The following is a 14,761-nucleotide window of genomic DNA, read 5'->3' as shown; positions in this document are numbered from 1 at the left end:
AACCACTGTGCCACCAGGGAAGCCCAAAAGGGATGATTTTTAACATCAGTGGCAGCCATTCCTGATGCCCCTTGTACATCTGCTGGCCCTGTTGTGGCTTGGGACGGGAAGGCTGAGGTAGTCGCTAGCTCGCTGTCAGTGGAGTGAGTGTGAAAGAAAGTGGAATAATGGGGTCAGGTGAACTGTGTGCTTGTGCCCCCAGCCATGCCGACTCTCAGGCCGTGGTGGCCTGGCTCTCCAGGGACCTGCGCCTGCTGTGTGAGCAGACAGAGGCACCCTGTCAGCACGCCGACGTCGCCAGAGCTATGCTTGCTGGTAAGTTCACGGCAGAGGTGGGTTCCTGGGTACAATTGCTTTAGACCAGTGGGAATGCTTTCTGCTATGACGATCTGTGGGAAGCAGAGCGGCCGACACACTCCAACAGGAAGGCATTGCAGTCCATACCTGTCGTTGTGGGTTTGCATTGAACTTGAGTTGTGGAAATGTCAGCTTGTTGACCCAGTGGGTTGGGCCGGAGCTGGTATGTTAAGGATGTGCACCTTGTGACCTGCTAGCAGAGGCAGGTGGCTCCCCCGGCATCCCAGCTCCCACTTAGGGGAAGCGAGAGTCCAGGACTGATTTGACTGAAGACGCAGTTCCTAGACAATGCGCAAAGGACGTAGGGTCACAGATTGGTTATTTACATATCCCAGGGAGCTGGGGATGGGCCGTCCTCCGTCCAGGTCACAAGCGAGCAGGAGAGAGCACAGCAGAAGGCACCAGTGCTTGTATGGTGGCCACTGGCTTTCCACGGCTCAATTCTAGGCGGTAGTTTTACAAGGTGCCCGGGAGAAGCAACGTGGGAGCCTGGGCAGGAATCCTTATTTGAATGTGGGGACTGTGGGTGAGCAGGGCTGCCCTGCTGTGGACGCCTGGGCAGCGCCACACCCTGTTCTTCTGTCACCTTCCCTTTCTCTCCGAGTCAGCAGGCCCGCCGTCACACATACCGAAGGAATGCAGTCCACAAGTAAACGGAAACCTAGATGGGAGGGGTTCCCTACAGTTAGTTGGCTTGTGGACTGTTTTCCTTTGCAAAAGGTGCATTCCTTTTTCCTAAAACTTTCCTGGTGATGTGAATTATTTCCAATTCCTGAATCCTGTAATCTGGTCCCAGATTAAGTTTAAATTGAAATTTGACAAAATCTTTTTAATTTCAGTCCCATTGGTCGTAACCTTTTCAGAAGTTATGAGTCCATTTCCTGCCTCATTTCCCACAGTGTAATGCTTCCGATCCCTAGAACCGTCCTTGTATGGTTGGTGTAGGAGATTGGCTGAGAGGAAGGCCACGTAAAACCCTTAGTAGATACTTTTTTGTTTTCAGTGAGAAAATCCTTCCTATAAACTTGATGGATTGTGTTTCCTTTTCGCATAGAGTGTGGCTCGGGGAAGAGGCTGTCCTTGGCTGGGTTCGGTGGTGTGGTCAGTGGACTCCCTGGGGCCAGGAGCCAGTGTCCCCTCAGCTCCATGCAGGTCCTCACTCTGCCGGCCCCTCTGAAGCTGGTGGTCTGTGTGATTCACAGCTGTTCAGAGACCACAGTGTATGTAATTGCTTTGGTTTTGTGGGTTTCAGATTTTGTGCAAATGCTTGTTTCGAGGGGATTCCAGAAGAACGCGGATGTGAGAGGAACCGTGGACCCGGAGTGGATGTCCCAGGTAGGAGGACACCGGGCCTCGTGGGGCAGCGGCTGCAGCACGAGGGGCCCACGCTGTAGTTGTCAGCTCTATACGGGGAAGTCCGCTTTGCTGTCACCACAGGGCGCTCCCTGAGTGCAGATGTGAGGGCACGGGCACGGGCCTGGACGGTGGTCTCTCCCCCACAGCTCTTGAGGGTAAAGCCCTCCCCACGACCCAGATCCTGGGCCGTGCCTGAGGGGGAATCTGGAGATGAGCTCTTTGTAAAGTCGAGTCTTGCTTTACTTTGGGGTGACGGCTTGCTCGCTTGTGCCCCTGTGTAACTGCAGCGTTCTGTCCCCGCAGGTGGCCGTCGCTGTTCTCGAGAGGATGCTGGCTTGTGAGTGGCTCTGTGGCCGGGTGGCAAATGGCCTCCCTTGCTGCTTAGGGCTTCCTGTGGTTCGCCGCCTTTGCAGCTCAGTGCTGCTCCGGGGAGGCCTCTTTCACGGTTGTGATTGGGTCTAAACTCACGAACTTGCTTGTTTCTCTCCTGCTGTCAGTTTTGGTGGCTTCACACTTGATCTCCAGAGCAGCAGAGGTGACCAGTTGAATGGTTCATTAGGGAAGCATTTTCTTGCCTACATATTGTGCTTGATTTTCAAGGCTTAAGTCTGGTACCACTGAGACACTTGGGATCTTGCAGGGCTTGTGCGTCGGGGGGCTCGGGGGCCTAGGAGGCCTGTGATGGCAAGGTGTCCGTTACCTGACTTGCCCAGAAGCAGTTGGTCGGGGCTGTTGATGATGGACGGTGATGCTGTGCTGATGTCTCTTTTCTGCCTCAGCCGCGCTCGAAGCTTTGGCGGCCGGGATACAGGAGGGGTCCGCAGCACACAAGGCAGTGAGCTGCTGGTAAGTTCTGGGGGTGGGCCTGCCGGCTGAGTGGTCCCAGGAATGCTGGTCGCCCCCGAAGGCCCAGTGATCCTTTGCCATTGTGGTGACATCGGGAGCTGGAAAGCACTAGAAGTCCTCTGAAGATGAGGCCCTTCCTGTGGGAACCATGCCACCTCCGGGTCTGAGGGGACGGGGTCTGAGGGGTCCCAGCCAGGGAGACCTTGCCCGTCATGCCTGCCCCCACAGGACCCTCCGCTTGCTCTCCTTGGTTCTGTGGAGGCGCATCCAGGTACTTGGGGACCGAACGTTGGGATGTCGGGTTTGCTTCAGAGTAACATGGGGTGAGGCCACCTGGACCTTGGCTCTGTCCTGGGAACCCAGGAGATTTCCCAGCATTTCCAGGCTTTGTCACTCTTTCCATTTTTCCATTATTTTGCTCCTGATTACCTCTTCTCCACGATTACTTTAATCGTCCTCAAACCTGCTGGGTGAGTACTTTACTCATCAGCATATAAAACACTGCTCTGTTCTATGTTTTATTCATTTTCACGATGTGCTGAGTCCGTGCTCAGACTTGTCCCGAGAGTCAGATCACGACTTTTCACGATTTTTATTTAGTTGCCAGCACTTAGAGTCAGACGTCCCCTCCCAGTCTGGGTGGCCATCCTGCCTGGAGCCTCCGCACTGCACGTGTGACATGGGCACTTCACGTGGCTGCTAGGGCCCCGGATTCTCTCCCCTGAGGGGTCGGGTGGGGCTGATCATGACAGCCCGCTGTCGGCCCCGGTCTCCCTTTGTCCCTCCTGACCTGTCAGTGACATCCTGCTCCCTCTCCTTTTCTTGCTTCTCCTGTCGGGAGAAGGATGTCCTTGGCTCCGGGTGGGGTTGAGAGCCTCCATGTGCCGGGGCAGGATCAGGTGCTCAGTGGGAACCATGGCCCTGCCACCTCTGGTTCCCATTTCACAGATGGGGAGACTGAGGCTTTGCGACTGTGCTGGGCCTAGGTCCAGCCACTGGCTGTCGTCACCGTGGCCTCCGTCACCTCCTGCGAGGCCCAGCCTCCTGTGACCTCACTCTGGCCTTCTAGCTTCTCCATGTGACAGCAGCTCCATTGCCTTTGATTCTGTTCTGTTGAAGCGACGCTCCCCTGGATTCCATTTCCATCTGCGGCACGGCAGCCTGGCTGGGGAGGCGTGGGCAGGGCCAGCCTGTGAGCCTGTGAGCCTGAGCTGGGGGTCTGGAGTCGGGGGCCTGCAGGTCCCTGGCTGCTTTGCCAGCGAGCCGCTACTCGTGCGTGAGGTGCCGCTGTCAGGTGCTGACACTGTTGAGTGGCGGAAACCTGCAGGGGTCTCCTCCCCTGAGATCCTCTGCTGCTTCTGCAGGTTCGGTGTGTTCAGTGGACACATGTATGGAAGTATAATTTCAACCGAGTCTCCAAAGAGGTTCTTCTGTCACACTCTGACCCAGATCCTCACCCACAAGCCTGTGCTGAAAGGTGGGTCCTGGTGCCCTGGGTGCCTCCCTTGACAGAAGCTCGGGCCACGGATGTTAATGCTGGGAGGACAGTCCGTTTGTCATTAAATATCTTCTCATTTGAAAGCAACACTTTCCCGTAAAGAAAATTTAGAATTAAAGAAGCGTCATCCATTATTGCCAAAGTAGAATATCTTTAATATGAAGCCCTTCCTGTCTTTCTAGATAGGTTTTTAAAACAGTGCTCGTACTGTGAATTCCAAGGTTCTGTTTCTGCGGCTCACGTCAGCATTTTCTGTGGGTGCATGGCTTTCTGAAGGGTGTCCGACACCCGAGTCATCTTCTGCCTGACGCACTGTCCCGTGAGGGCTGGGCGGTCCGCGAGGCTCCTCATGGTGCCTTCTCTGTGGTGCTGTGTCCAGGGGCGCACGGAAGCCCCCGGCAGAGGCTGCTGCCCTCCCGGAGGGCCTGGCCTGGCTGATGAGTGCTTTCCAACTGTGTCCTTTCAACACGTCCTCACTGACTGCTTATTCTTAGTGAAAGTTTAAAAGCAGCAAAATTAAAGTGTAACTGATGGGTTGGAGGATGTTTATAGCAGATATGATCAAGGATTACCAAAGACAGACAGTTCATGACATAAAAAAATGGCTGGAAAATGGGGAAATGGTGAAGTTCACATACATTTGGAAAAGTGCAAATTAAAACAAGGTACTTTATTGATACTGAACTTTTTGATGATTACTGATGTGACATTATGTGTATTTCCTCCTGAATGAAGTTTCCGACGCCGTTCAGATGCAGAGAGAGTGGAGCTTTGCAAGGACCCCGCCTCTGCTCAGTGGCCTGTACCGTAGGGTAAGTGCACAGGGTGGGGTCCAAGACCTGCTGCACGGGCTCTGTGGGTCCCAGGAGATGCCACAGCCACGGCCGTCCATGGCTGGACTGCCGTCCGGGTGCAGAGACCGAACTTTTCACTTGGGCAAAGCACCTTGTCCCCAGATGAGAACTCCCTGCAGCCACTGCTGGCTGTGGGGGTCAGGAGGGCAGGCGTCTCGAGTCCAGGCTGGGTCCGACGCGGAGTGGGAGGGAGTGGGGGTCCAGCTTTGACACTTCGGTTTCAGCTCTTCGTGGTCCTGAGCCCAGAGGAGCTGGTGGGCCACTTGCAAGAGGCTCTGGAGACACAGGAGGTGAACTGGCAGCACGTGCTGTCCTGCGTGTCCACACTGGTGATCTGCTTGCCAGACGCACAGCAGCTCGTTGATGGTGCGCGGGGATGGGAGCCCCGTTGTGTTCCGTGCGTGCGTGTGCGTGTGATCCGTGGACCGGCGTTGGGGCGAGCCTGCGGGCGGAATCGCTGTGTCTGGCTCAGTGAGGATGGAAGCCCTTCCTGCCTACCCAGTCGGTGCCCTCTGGACCGCCCTCTGCTGTCAGCCTGCCCGTGTACCCGCTGCTCGGCTGCGTGTGGGCCGCCACCCAGGGCCTGGGGGTCGGTGTTGGGTGAGGGGACTGTCCTGCCTGCCCCCGCACCCCCGCCCCAGTCCCCGTCCACAGCCGTGCCACTGTTCTCACCTAGGTTGGGTGTCGCGTTTGCTGACTCATGCGTTCGAGAGCTGTGACCTGGACAGCATGGTCTTGGCGTTCCTGGTTGCACGGCAGGCTGCGCTGGAGGGCCCAGCGGCCTTCCCGTCCTATGCCGCCTGGTTCCAGGTGAGCCGCCTGCGCTCCCGCTGGGGTCGGCTCTGCTGAGGCTGCTCAGATTCCCATCTGCCTCATTGAGCCTCCTGCCGTCTCTCACGAGAAAATGAGTGAAATCCAGCAGGAAAGGGTGAAAGCGAGCACAGCTGCCTTTTTTTGCACAGTGTGCTGCGCTGTGATTGGTTTCACGTCTGTCGGGGAGCGCCCTCCTCTCTTCCCTGTTTCCCTCCACCTGCGCGTGTTTGCCCCTCTTCCCAGGCTGCTGAACCTGGCTGGGCCTGGGGGGCATCTTTGGGATCAGCTTTGACAGCTGGGCGTGTGTGGATTTGGGTTTACGAGCCCTGTTCTTTGCAGAAGCTTTGGGTGGTGTAGCTGTGGCCTCTTTGGAGAGCCCGCCTCTCTCTGCATCCACCGGGCTCTGTGCCTGGTGTGCCATAGAGATGGTGGGCGTGGCTCTTTCTTTCACGGAATGAAGCTCCCTCCTGGCCCCGTGCTTCCCCCAGCTCCACACAGCGGGCCAGGGGCTCCTGCTGGACGCACGTGGACTCAGTGACTGCGTCCACAGTCCTGGCACTGAGGGACTTACCAGAGTCCACTCGGTGCTCCAAGCATAGGTCCAGTGGTGTCGGCCTTGTGTGCTCGTTCTGATGACTTTGTGCCTGTCGTCTGACAGCACAATTGTTAAGAAGAACCACAGGGTGTGCTTTGGAGGAGGAGCTTCCGTGGGCCTCGTGGTGTTGCAGGTGGGCCTCTTGTGGCTGGCATGAGGCGAGTGCTGGTCTCTGCAGGCTCATGGGGACATAATTCAGGGCCGACACCTCTTCAGAACCTCCCTGCCCTGGGCACCCCCAGGCACCCCTGGGTGCCCTGGGTTCTATAAGAGTCCACTGTCCTGCTGTGGCCTGGGCACTTTGCCCGAGGGCCCACCCCTGCAGGGATCTCATCCGCTCAGACGGGCTTGGAGCTGGAGTGGAATGAATTCACCTGTGAGGAAGGGACTCTCGCGGGGTGGTTAACAAATCCTGTCTCTAATGTTCATAGAAAGGCACCATATTTACCATTTTCTCCAGCAATATATTTTTAATTTTTAAAATAAATTTTCAGTCCATCTGTTTAACTAGGCCACAGCCATGCTGTCCTAAAGAAAAATGAACTGAAATGGCTCTGCTTCCCTTTTTCTGCTGTTTTGGAGGCCGGGATGTAGCCACGGCCACCACACGGCAAGTCCTTCCGTCGCCCCCACCTCATGCCCATTCTCTCCACAGGCCACCTTCGGGAGCGCAAGGGGCTTCCACGGCTCCAGCAAGAAGGCGCTGGTCTTCCTCTTCAAGTTCCTGTCTGACCTCGTGCCCTTCGAGGCCCCCCGGTACCTGCAGGTGAGAGGCCGGCGGCACGTTCGGCTCAGGGAAGCCCCGCAAGTGGCAGTCACAGAATGCAAACGCCATCCTGGGGTGTTGGTGCACTCCTGGGGAGGCATGTTTCTTATAGCAAATGCCCAGAAACCAGCCGCATGTGGTCCTAGGAGCTGGTGAGTGAGCAAAGGGGGCCTGGTGCCTGCATAGAAAGGGGCCCCATAGCACGGACGCCGAAGCCGGCGAGTGCCCTGGGTCCCGTGGTTGGTTTTTAAAAATGATATATTTTTATGTATCTGGAAGAATCTGCCCCCAGTGGCTGTGGACGTTCCTTCTGGGAGTGGAAGACTTCACGCTCCAGTTTACGTTCTTTATCACCATGTACATTAGTCTCATGATTAGAAAGCGCCTTGCAGTGAGCTTTCTTTTGTAATCAGATGACTATAACCAGCAACCACTTTGAGGGGTAGGGCACTTGGAAGATGAATCTCACCTTCTTTCTTTAATTAAGAAATGCGTATTTCATTTCAAAGAATACACGTGACGTAACTCATGCAGCCTGGAGTCTGGTCTCCCCGTGCATCTCAGTCCCTGCCGCCCCTCCTGGCCCCGTGCCGAGACCCTCACCCAGGACTCCGTCTGCCCCACCTCCAGCTGTGGCCCTGGGGTCTTTGGCTAATTCTTCAACTTTGTTGCCGTCAGTACGAGTGTCTCCCCCAGAAAGTCAGGACAGCTGACGGGCTGATGGACCTGCTCCGCCCTCTGCCCGCAGGTGCACATCCTCCACCCGCCACTGGTTCCCAGCAAGTACCGCAGCCTCCTCACCGACTACGTGGCGCTGGCCAGGACGCGCCTGGCCGACCTCAAGGCGAGTCCCAGCCTCCCCTGCTGCCTGCCCCTCCTCTGTCTCCACGGAGGCCAGTGCCTATCTGGGTCCTCACATGCGCCCGTGTCTTTGCAGGTTTCTGTAGAAAACATGGGGCTCTATGAGGATTTGTCTTCAGCTGGGGACGTCACGGAGGTAATGTCCCGGGCTTGTCGCTGAGCGTCTCTGCGTGTCCGAGCCTTTTCTGTCTGGGCCCCGGTGCGTGTGCGGCAGCCGGGGTGAGCTGTGCTCCAGGGCTTGTCCGGTCGTATCCACACTCTTCAGAGCAGCAGCGAGGGTCACCTTTTACAGGGATGCTTCTTCCAGGAGGTCCCCCTTCCCGTGGTTTCACGGACAAAGTGGTCTGTAAAACAGTTGGGGAAGGGCGGTGTCATGTTCTTCTAGGAATTACAGAAAAAAGTGTGAACTATATTTATGTAGACCAGATGTCGGATGGCCATATGCGGTGTGTGTGTGCTTTCCTAAGACACTCTGACTTCAAAGTTGCGAGTCTCTGGAGAGCCCTTGCTGTTGGACTGTTAGGCGAATACTTTAAGTTTTCTATTTAAGATTTATCGCTGTTCACAAGTTGCCATTTCATAATTTTTTTAAATCTCAAAAATTAGGTCTTGGCACCTTCCCACCTGAAAATCTTGCATTGGGATCCTTGTCTCTCCCAGAAGGGCAGCAGGAAGCGGGGTGGAGTGCACAGACACATGGAACCTGGGGGTGGCTGTGGCTCCCCAGAGGTGCTGAGCTCTCTGGGGCCGGGCCAGCAGTTGACCCCTCCTTGTGGTTTTGCTGGTATCAGGGCATTTGTCTGCATGTCCGCTTGCTCTGTCATGCCTCTCGCCTGACCACAGAACCGTGGCCCCGCTCTGCTCCTGCCTTTTCTTTTAAATCTTCTGTTTTTTTCCGTCCTCCCCACTTGGAGCCAGCCCCGCTGCCAAGCGGCCCAGGATGTTGAGAAGGCCATCATGGTGTTTGAACACACGGGGAAGATTCCCGCCGCCGTCCTGGAGGCCAGGTGGGGTCACGCTGCCGGAAGGGCTGGTGGGCAGGTGCTGCTGAGCCCCTGCTGTGACATGAGCTCCCTTGCGGAAAGCCCAGGTGCCCCGCAGCACAGACTGTTCAGAGGGACCAGACAGGCCCTCCCTGTGGCCACGATGACTTTTCTTGTTCATGCTTCAACGGTGACCGTGTGAAGCCAGCACAGGGAGTTGAATAGCAAAATTTTGTTGAATTTGGTGTGATGCCAAAACACGTTGAATTCTGGTTGCTACCAGTACGGGGTAGCTGTGGGGTAGGTTTCTTAAGGCTTTGCCTCTGAGAAACGCTCACAGCTTCCAGCTCCCACGGTCGACCTCGTGGCCGCGGATGAACCCAGGTTCCAGGGCCGTGCATCTAGAATCCTCCAGACTCTCAGGGTGCAGGTCACCAGCACAGAGTTCCCTTTGTGTGAAATGTCCCAAAACAGTGGGAAAGAAAACTTGAAAACGTGATATAATGTCATAGCCTTGAAACGTGACACCACGTGGCCCACGCTCTGGCCTGCAGGGACGGCCCTGGCCGGTCATTGCCCTCACTGAGGGTCCTCTGGTCGAGGTGGGGCACCCCTGAGCCTGGCCTTTTCTGTTGCAGCATATTCCGGAGGTCCTACTACCTGTCCCACTTTCTCCCCGCCCTGCTCACACCGCGAGGGGTCAGTACACGTCGCCGTGAACGTGGGGCTGGGTCGGCAGAGAGCGGGGTCCCTGTTGGCGTCTCACCCAAGTCCTGTCTTCCCTCTCAGCTCCCGAGGATCCCTGATTCCCGGGCCGCTCTCATAGAGTCCCTGAGGAGGTATGCGTGGCAGCGCGGCTCGTCTGGGGGCTAACAGCGCAAGGAGCTGTGGCTCTTCTGTAGAGGAATGTGTTTTGTCACATGTATGCTTTACTTATAAAAAGTTGGCTCAAAATTAGTCGGTTAAAATGTTAAAAAGAAAATTTCTTTGATTCTGAATATCACAACTTAGCATTTTTCAATGAACTTTTAGGATGATTAGTCTGGGAATTAAAGAAAATAGTGTTTTTGCTACATAATCATTGGGAAAGGAGGAGAATTTAAGGAAAGAGGGAAAAGGGAGAGGTGAAAGCCTTCCACTGTGATGATTTGGGGAGAGTGGAGACCACGTGTAGCACAGGGGTCCCATCCCCCGGCTCACACTGAGGACCTCCAGGAGCAGAGAGGTGGTAGAAACAGAAAACGATCAACCCTGTTTCCCAGTGTCTTATGGGAAGTGATGGGTCCTGTGAGAAGATTGAAAAGATAAAGGGCCTAGAAAGTAAAAATAAGCTTTTTCATCTTATGATTAGGCCATTCTCTGGGATCCTTACTTCTATTTATTTTTGGCATAAGATATTCCAAAAGTAAAGAGACCAGTAAAAAAAACACCCCTATGCCCCATTCACATTAATATTTTTGCTATCTTTCCTTTTTTCCTTGAAATAGTCCAGATACATCTTACCCCAGGTCTCTGATCCCCTCCCCTTTTCCTCCAAGAAAATCATTATCCTGAAGTTGGTGCATAAATTTTTCCTCTATTTTTTATCCTTTTGTTTTATATGTTTATAACTGTAAATCATGTCCACACACAAACACACCACACAGTGTGCTCTTGTGTGTTTTCAAAGTGGATTTGATAGCAGTGTGTGTTGTTCTGTGACTTGCATTTTCACTCCCCCCACTGGTCGTGTGCTCTGGTTTGTTTAATGCTGTGTGGAGTTCTGTTGTGTCTGCAGACTGCCACGTCGCACCCCCCCGGGTGCAGGACACATGCCTACGGAATAAATAGATGCACTCACCACCCTGGAGTTGGACCCTTGGGTTACTTCACGTTTATGTTCTGTTAGCAGTGCTTCAGTGAACACCCTTGGCTGTATCTCCATGAAAGCTTGAAAATTTTGAGTGCAGTTTCATTGATTCTATAGGTTAACTTGAGGCATTTGGCTTTATTATGGTACTGAGTTTTTCCTTCCAGGAACACAGTACATCTTAGTTTATTCAAGTCTTTTACTAGTGTTTTTTCTTTATAAAACTCTTGTAAATTGTTGTCAGCCTTGCTACTCGGTACCTAGCTTTTGTTGTGAATTGCATGTTCTTTTCTGGCTTCTTCATCAGCTGTTGCTGAGGTGTAGGTGCCCTTGTTTCCGTTAACTGTTGAACTTACTCCCAGCGGGTGGTGAGATTTTCTATGCAGTCACGCTGTCCACAAGATCAAGTTTGCCTCCTCCTGTCTGATTATTATGCCTCTCGGTGTTTGTCACTGTATTGGGTAGGATTTTAGTATAATGAGCAATCGTAGGAGTGAAAGCTGGCCTCGCGTCTTGTTCCTGGCTGAAACAGGACTACTTCTAGAGTTTTACCATTTATATATATATATATATATCCTCCTTACCATATTAAAAGAGTTCCCTCTGTGAATTCGCTAAGGACTTTTAGCAGGAATTCATGCTTTTTTTTTTTGGCAACCCTTAGGATGATTGTGCTGTTCTCCTGTCATCGGCTATGTGATAATTACATTGATAGGTTTTTCCACTGTCTTTGCGTTCCTGGAATACCCCCTAATTGGTAACAGTTTTTTGTTTTATGAACTGCTGAATTTGGTTTACTGATACTTTATTTAGAGTTCAGGCATCTGTGTCTCATTTTGTTACACTCACCTTGGCTGCTTTGCCATTAAGGTATTTGGTTCCTCATGGAACAAACCGGGTAGCCTTCCCTCTTTCCTGTCCCCTGAAATAGTTTGTCACACAGGGATCATGTGTCCCTTAAGGTTTGGTAAAATCTGGCTGCAAAATCATCTGTTCCTGGTGTCTTTTGTGGAGGCGAAACTTTTGGCTGCTGACTCAGTTTCTTGAATGGTTATTGGTTTAGTCAGGTTCTTTATTCTCGAGTTAGCTTTTATATATATTTCTAGAAAATTGTCCATTTCATCTAAGTTTGCAAATCTATTGATGTATCATTTTTCATGATATTCTACTGTGATTTAAAAAATTTGTCTACCTCATCTGTACTTTTCATCCCTTAAAATTTTTTTCATGCTAGTGTTAATTTTGCCTTTTTTTATGACTCATTCATTACTTAAAGACTTGTCTGTTTTATTAATTTTATCACATAACCAGCTTTTAATATTGTGTCCTTCCTGCTGTTTTGGGTTTTTTTAATAAATTTATTTATTTTATTATTTTTATCTTTGGCTGCATTGGGTCTTTGCTGCCGTGCATGGGCTTTTCTCTAGTTGTGGCGAGTTGGGGCTTCTCATTGAGGTGGCCTCTCCTGCTGCGGAGCACGGGCTCTAGGCACACGGGCTGCAGTAGTTGTGGCACGTGGGCTCAGTAGTTGTGGCTCGCGGGCTCTAGACTTCAGGCTCAGTAGTTGTGGTGCATGGGTTTAGCTGCTCTGTGGCATGTGGGATCCTCCCAGACCAGGGCTTGAACCCATGTCCCCTGCATTGGCAGGCGGATTCTTAACCACTGCGCCACCAGAGAAACCCCCTCCCTGCTGTTTTTTTTTTTTTTTAAATAAATTTATTTATTTTTGGCTGCGTTGGGTCTTCGTTGCTGCACGTGGGTTTTTCTCTGGTTGTGGCGAGCCAGGGCTACTCTTCGTTGCGGTGCACAGGCTTCTCATTGTGGTGGCTTCTCTTGTTGTGGAGCGTGGGCTCTAGGTGCGTGGGCTTCAGTAGTTGTGGCATACGGGCTCAGTAATTGTGGCTTGCGGGCTCTAGAGCGCAGGCTCAGTAGTTGTGGTGCATGGGTTTAGCTGCTCTGCGGCATGTGGGATCCTCCCGGACCAGGGCTCGAACCCATGTCCCCTGCATTGGCAGGCGGATTCTCAACTGCTGTGCCACCAGGGAAGCCCCTCCCTGCTGTTTTAAAAAAAATCTTCTATTTGTTTTTAGATTTTAACTTTATTATTTACCTTTTGTTTTCTTTGGGTTTACTATGTTGTTCCTTTTATAACTTCTTAAAGTGGTGGTTTAATCTATTGTTTTATAACTTGTGTTTTAAAACAGGCATATTTTAATAAATTGTACCTCCAGATATCACTTTAGCCGCCTTCCAGAAGTTTCAATGTGTAGTTCTTGCGCTGTCGGTCGGTTCTAAGTAAATACCCAGCCATTGTGCTATGATTTTCTCATAATTTGTAAGTTAGTTTTAAGTAAATTTAAAAAAATTTTAAACATTTAGGTGTTTGCCCATGAGTTTTTATTGTTGAATTCCAATGTTAATTTCATGTTTCACAAAGAATATGATTCACTTTATATGGAGTTTTTTCTACTAGTCAAGACTTCCTTTCAGAATTTGCTTGGAATTTGCAGACATTCCGCGCATCCTTGAAAACAACACATGTCCTTCAGTTTGGGACTGTAGGGTCTGTCTGTTAAATTTTGCTTATTCTCAAGTTTTCTGTATCCTGAATAGTTTTCTGTGTCTTTGGTTTATCAGTTTATTGTGGAGGTGGTTGTGATTTTGTCAGTTTCTCCTTATAATTCTGTCAGATTTGTCTTGTTGCAAGAAAGTTTGTAATTGTTAAAATACAGGCTTCTCTTGCTGGGTGTTTTTCCCTTTGTTATTATGTAATGTCTCTGTTAGGCTTTTTACCTTAGTTTCTGTTTTGTCTGCTATTAAAACCGGCTTTTTTTTTTTTGGTATTTGTATGGTATGCCTTCTTAATTTTTTTTTTATTGGCTGCGTTGGATCTTTGTTGCTGCACGCAGGCTATCTGTAGTTGTGGAGAGCAGGGGCTACTCTTTGTTGCAGTGCGTGGGCTTCTTATTGCGGTGGCTTCTCTTGTTGAGGAGCATGGGCTCTAGGCGCGCGGGCTTCAGTAGTTTTGGTACATGGGCTCAGTAGTTGTGGCTCACGGGCTTAGTTGATCCACGGCATGTGGGATCACATGTCCTGTGCATTGGTAGGTGGATTCCCAACCACTGCGCCACCAGGGAAGTCCCTAATTTTTTGACATATTTATTTCTGATCTTTAAAAACGAGTTTTGTCAGAGTTAAATATAGATATAGATTAAAGAGTCCTGGCAGCAACATGGATGGACCTGGAGATAATCATACTAAGCGAAGTAAGTCAGACAGAGAAAGACAAATACCATATGATATCACTTATGTGTGGAATCTAAACTATGACACAAATGAAACAGTGACAGACTCACAGACATAGAGAACAGACTTGTTGCTGGGGAGTGCAGGGGTGTGGACGGGGAGGAATGGAGTGGGAGTTTGGGATTAGCAGATGCAAACCATTATATATGGAATTGATAAACAACAAGGTCCCACTTATAGCACAGGGAACTATATTCAGTATCCTGTGATAAACCATATTGGAAAAGAATATGAAAAAGAATATATATATATGTATTACTGGGTCACTTTGCTGTACAGCAGAAATTAACACACATTGTAATTCAGCTATACTTGAATAAATTTTTTTTTTAAAGTTAGATTAAAGAGTCAGATACTTCTATGAAGTTTATTAAGAGAAATAGCCAGGGGCTTCCCTGGTGGAGCAGTGGTTAAGAATCTGCCTGCCAATGCAGGAGACATGGGTTCTAGCCCTGGTCTGGGACGATCCCACATGCCGCAGAGCAACTAAGCCCGTGCCCCACAACTACTGAGCCTGCGCTCTAGAGCCCACGAGCCACAACTACTGAGCCTGTGTGCCACAACTACTGAGCCTGAGCACCTAGAGCCCGTGCTCCCAACAAGAGAAGCCACTGCAATGAGAAGCCTGCTCACCACAACGAAGAGTAGCCCCCACTCACCACAACTAGAGAAAGCCC

At 51.3% G+C, this 14,761-nt stretch overlaps 1 protein-coding gene across 13 annotated transcripts in view; it reads left to right on the top strand.

The window, feature by feature from the left end:
* Nucleotides 1–14,761, top strand: part of FANCA (FA complementation group A) — a 52,770-nt gene that overhangs the window by 12,104 nt on the left and 25,905 nt on the right. For 12 of the 13 annotated variants that reach the window (XR_009559954.1, XR_009559953.1, XR_009559952.1 and 9 more), the window contains 14 exons: nt 203–315; nt 1,610–1,692; nt 2,017–2,050; nt 2,493–2,559; nt 3,924–4,036; nt 4,793–4,869; nt 5,136–5,277; nt 5,588–5,721; nt 6,975–7,085; nt 7,834–7,929; nt 8,023–8,082; nt 8,865–8,953; nt 9,568–9,628; nt 9,719–9,768. Coding sequence is in view for 9 of the 13 variants with exons in the window: in XM_060288678.1 (XP_060144661.1) it covers nt 203–315; nt 1,610–1,692; nt 2,017–2,050; nt 2,493–2,559; nt 3,924–4,036; nt 4,793–4,869; nt 5,136–5,277; nt 5,588–5,721; nt 6,975–7,085; nt 7,834–7,929; nt 8,023–8,082; nt 8,865–8,953; nt 9,568–9,628; nt 9,719–9,768 (1,230 nt within the window). In the remaining 4 variants the exon portion in view is untranslated. Of the gene's footprint in view, nt 1–202; nt 316–1,609; nt 1,693–2,016; nt 2,051–2,492; nt 2,560–3,923; nt 4,037–4,792; nt 4,870–5,135; nt 5,278–5,587; nt 5,722–6,974; nt 7,086–7,833; nt 7,930–8,022; nt 8,083–8,860; nt 8,954–9,567; nt 9,629–9,718; nt 9,769–14,761 lie in introns of those variants that run through there. The other variant, XR_009559955.1, reaches the window with a different exon arrangement.

This window comes from Globicephala melas, chromosome 19 (genome assembly GCF_963455315.2).
Source record: "Globicephala melas chromosome 19, mGloMel1.2, whole genome shotgun sequence".
NCBI classification, from domain to species: domain Eukaryota; kingdom Metazoa; phylum Chordata; class Mammalia; order Artiodactyla; family Delphinidae; genus Globicephala; species Globicephala melas.
Note: the sequence above shows the minus strand (reverse complement) of the source record. Positions and strands in the feature narration are given on the sequence as shown.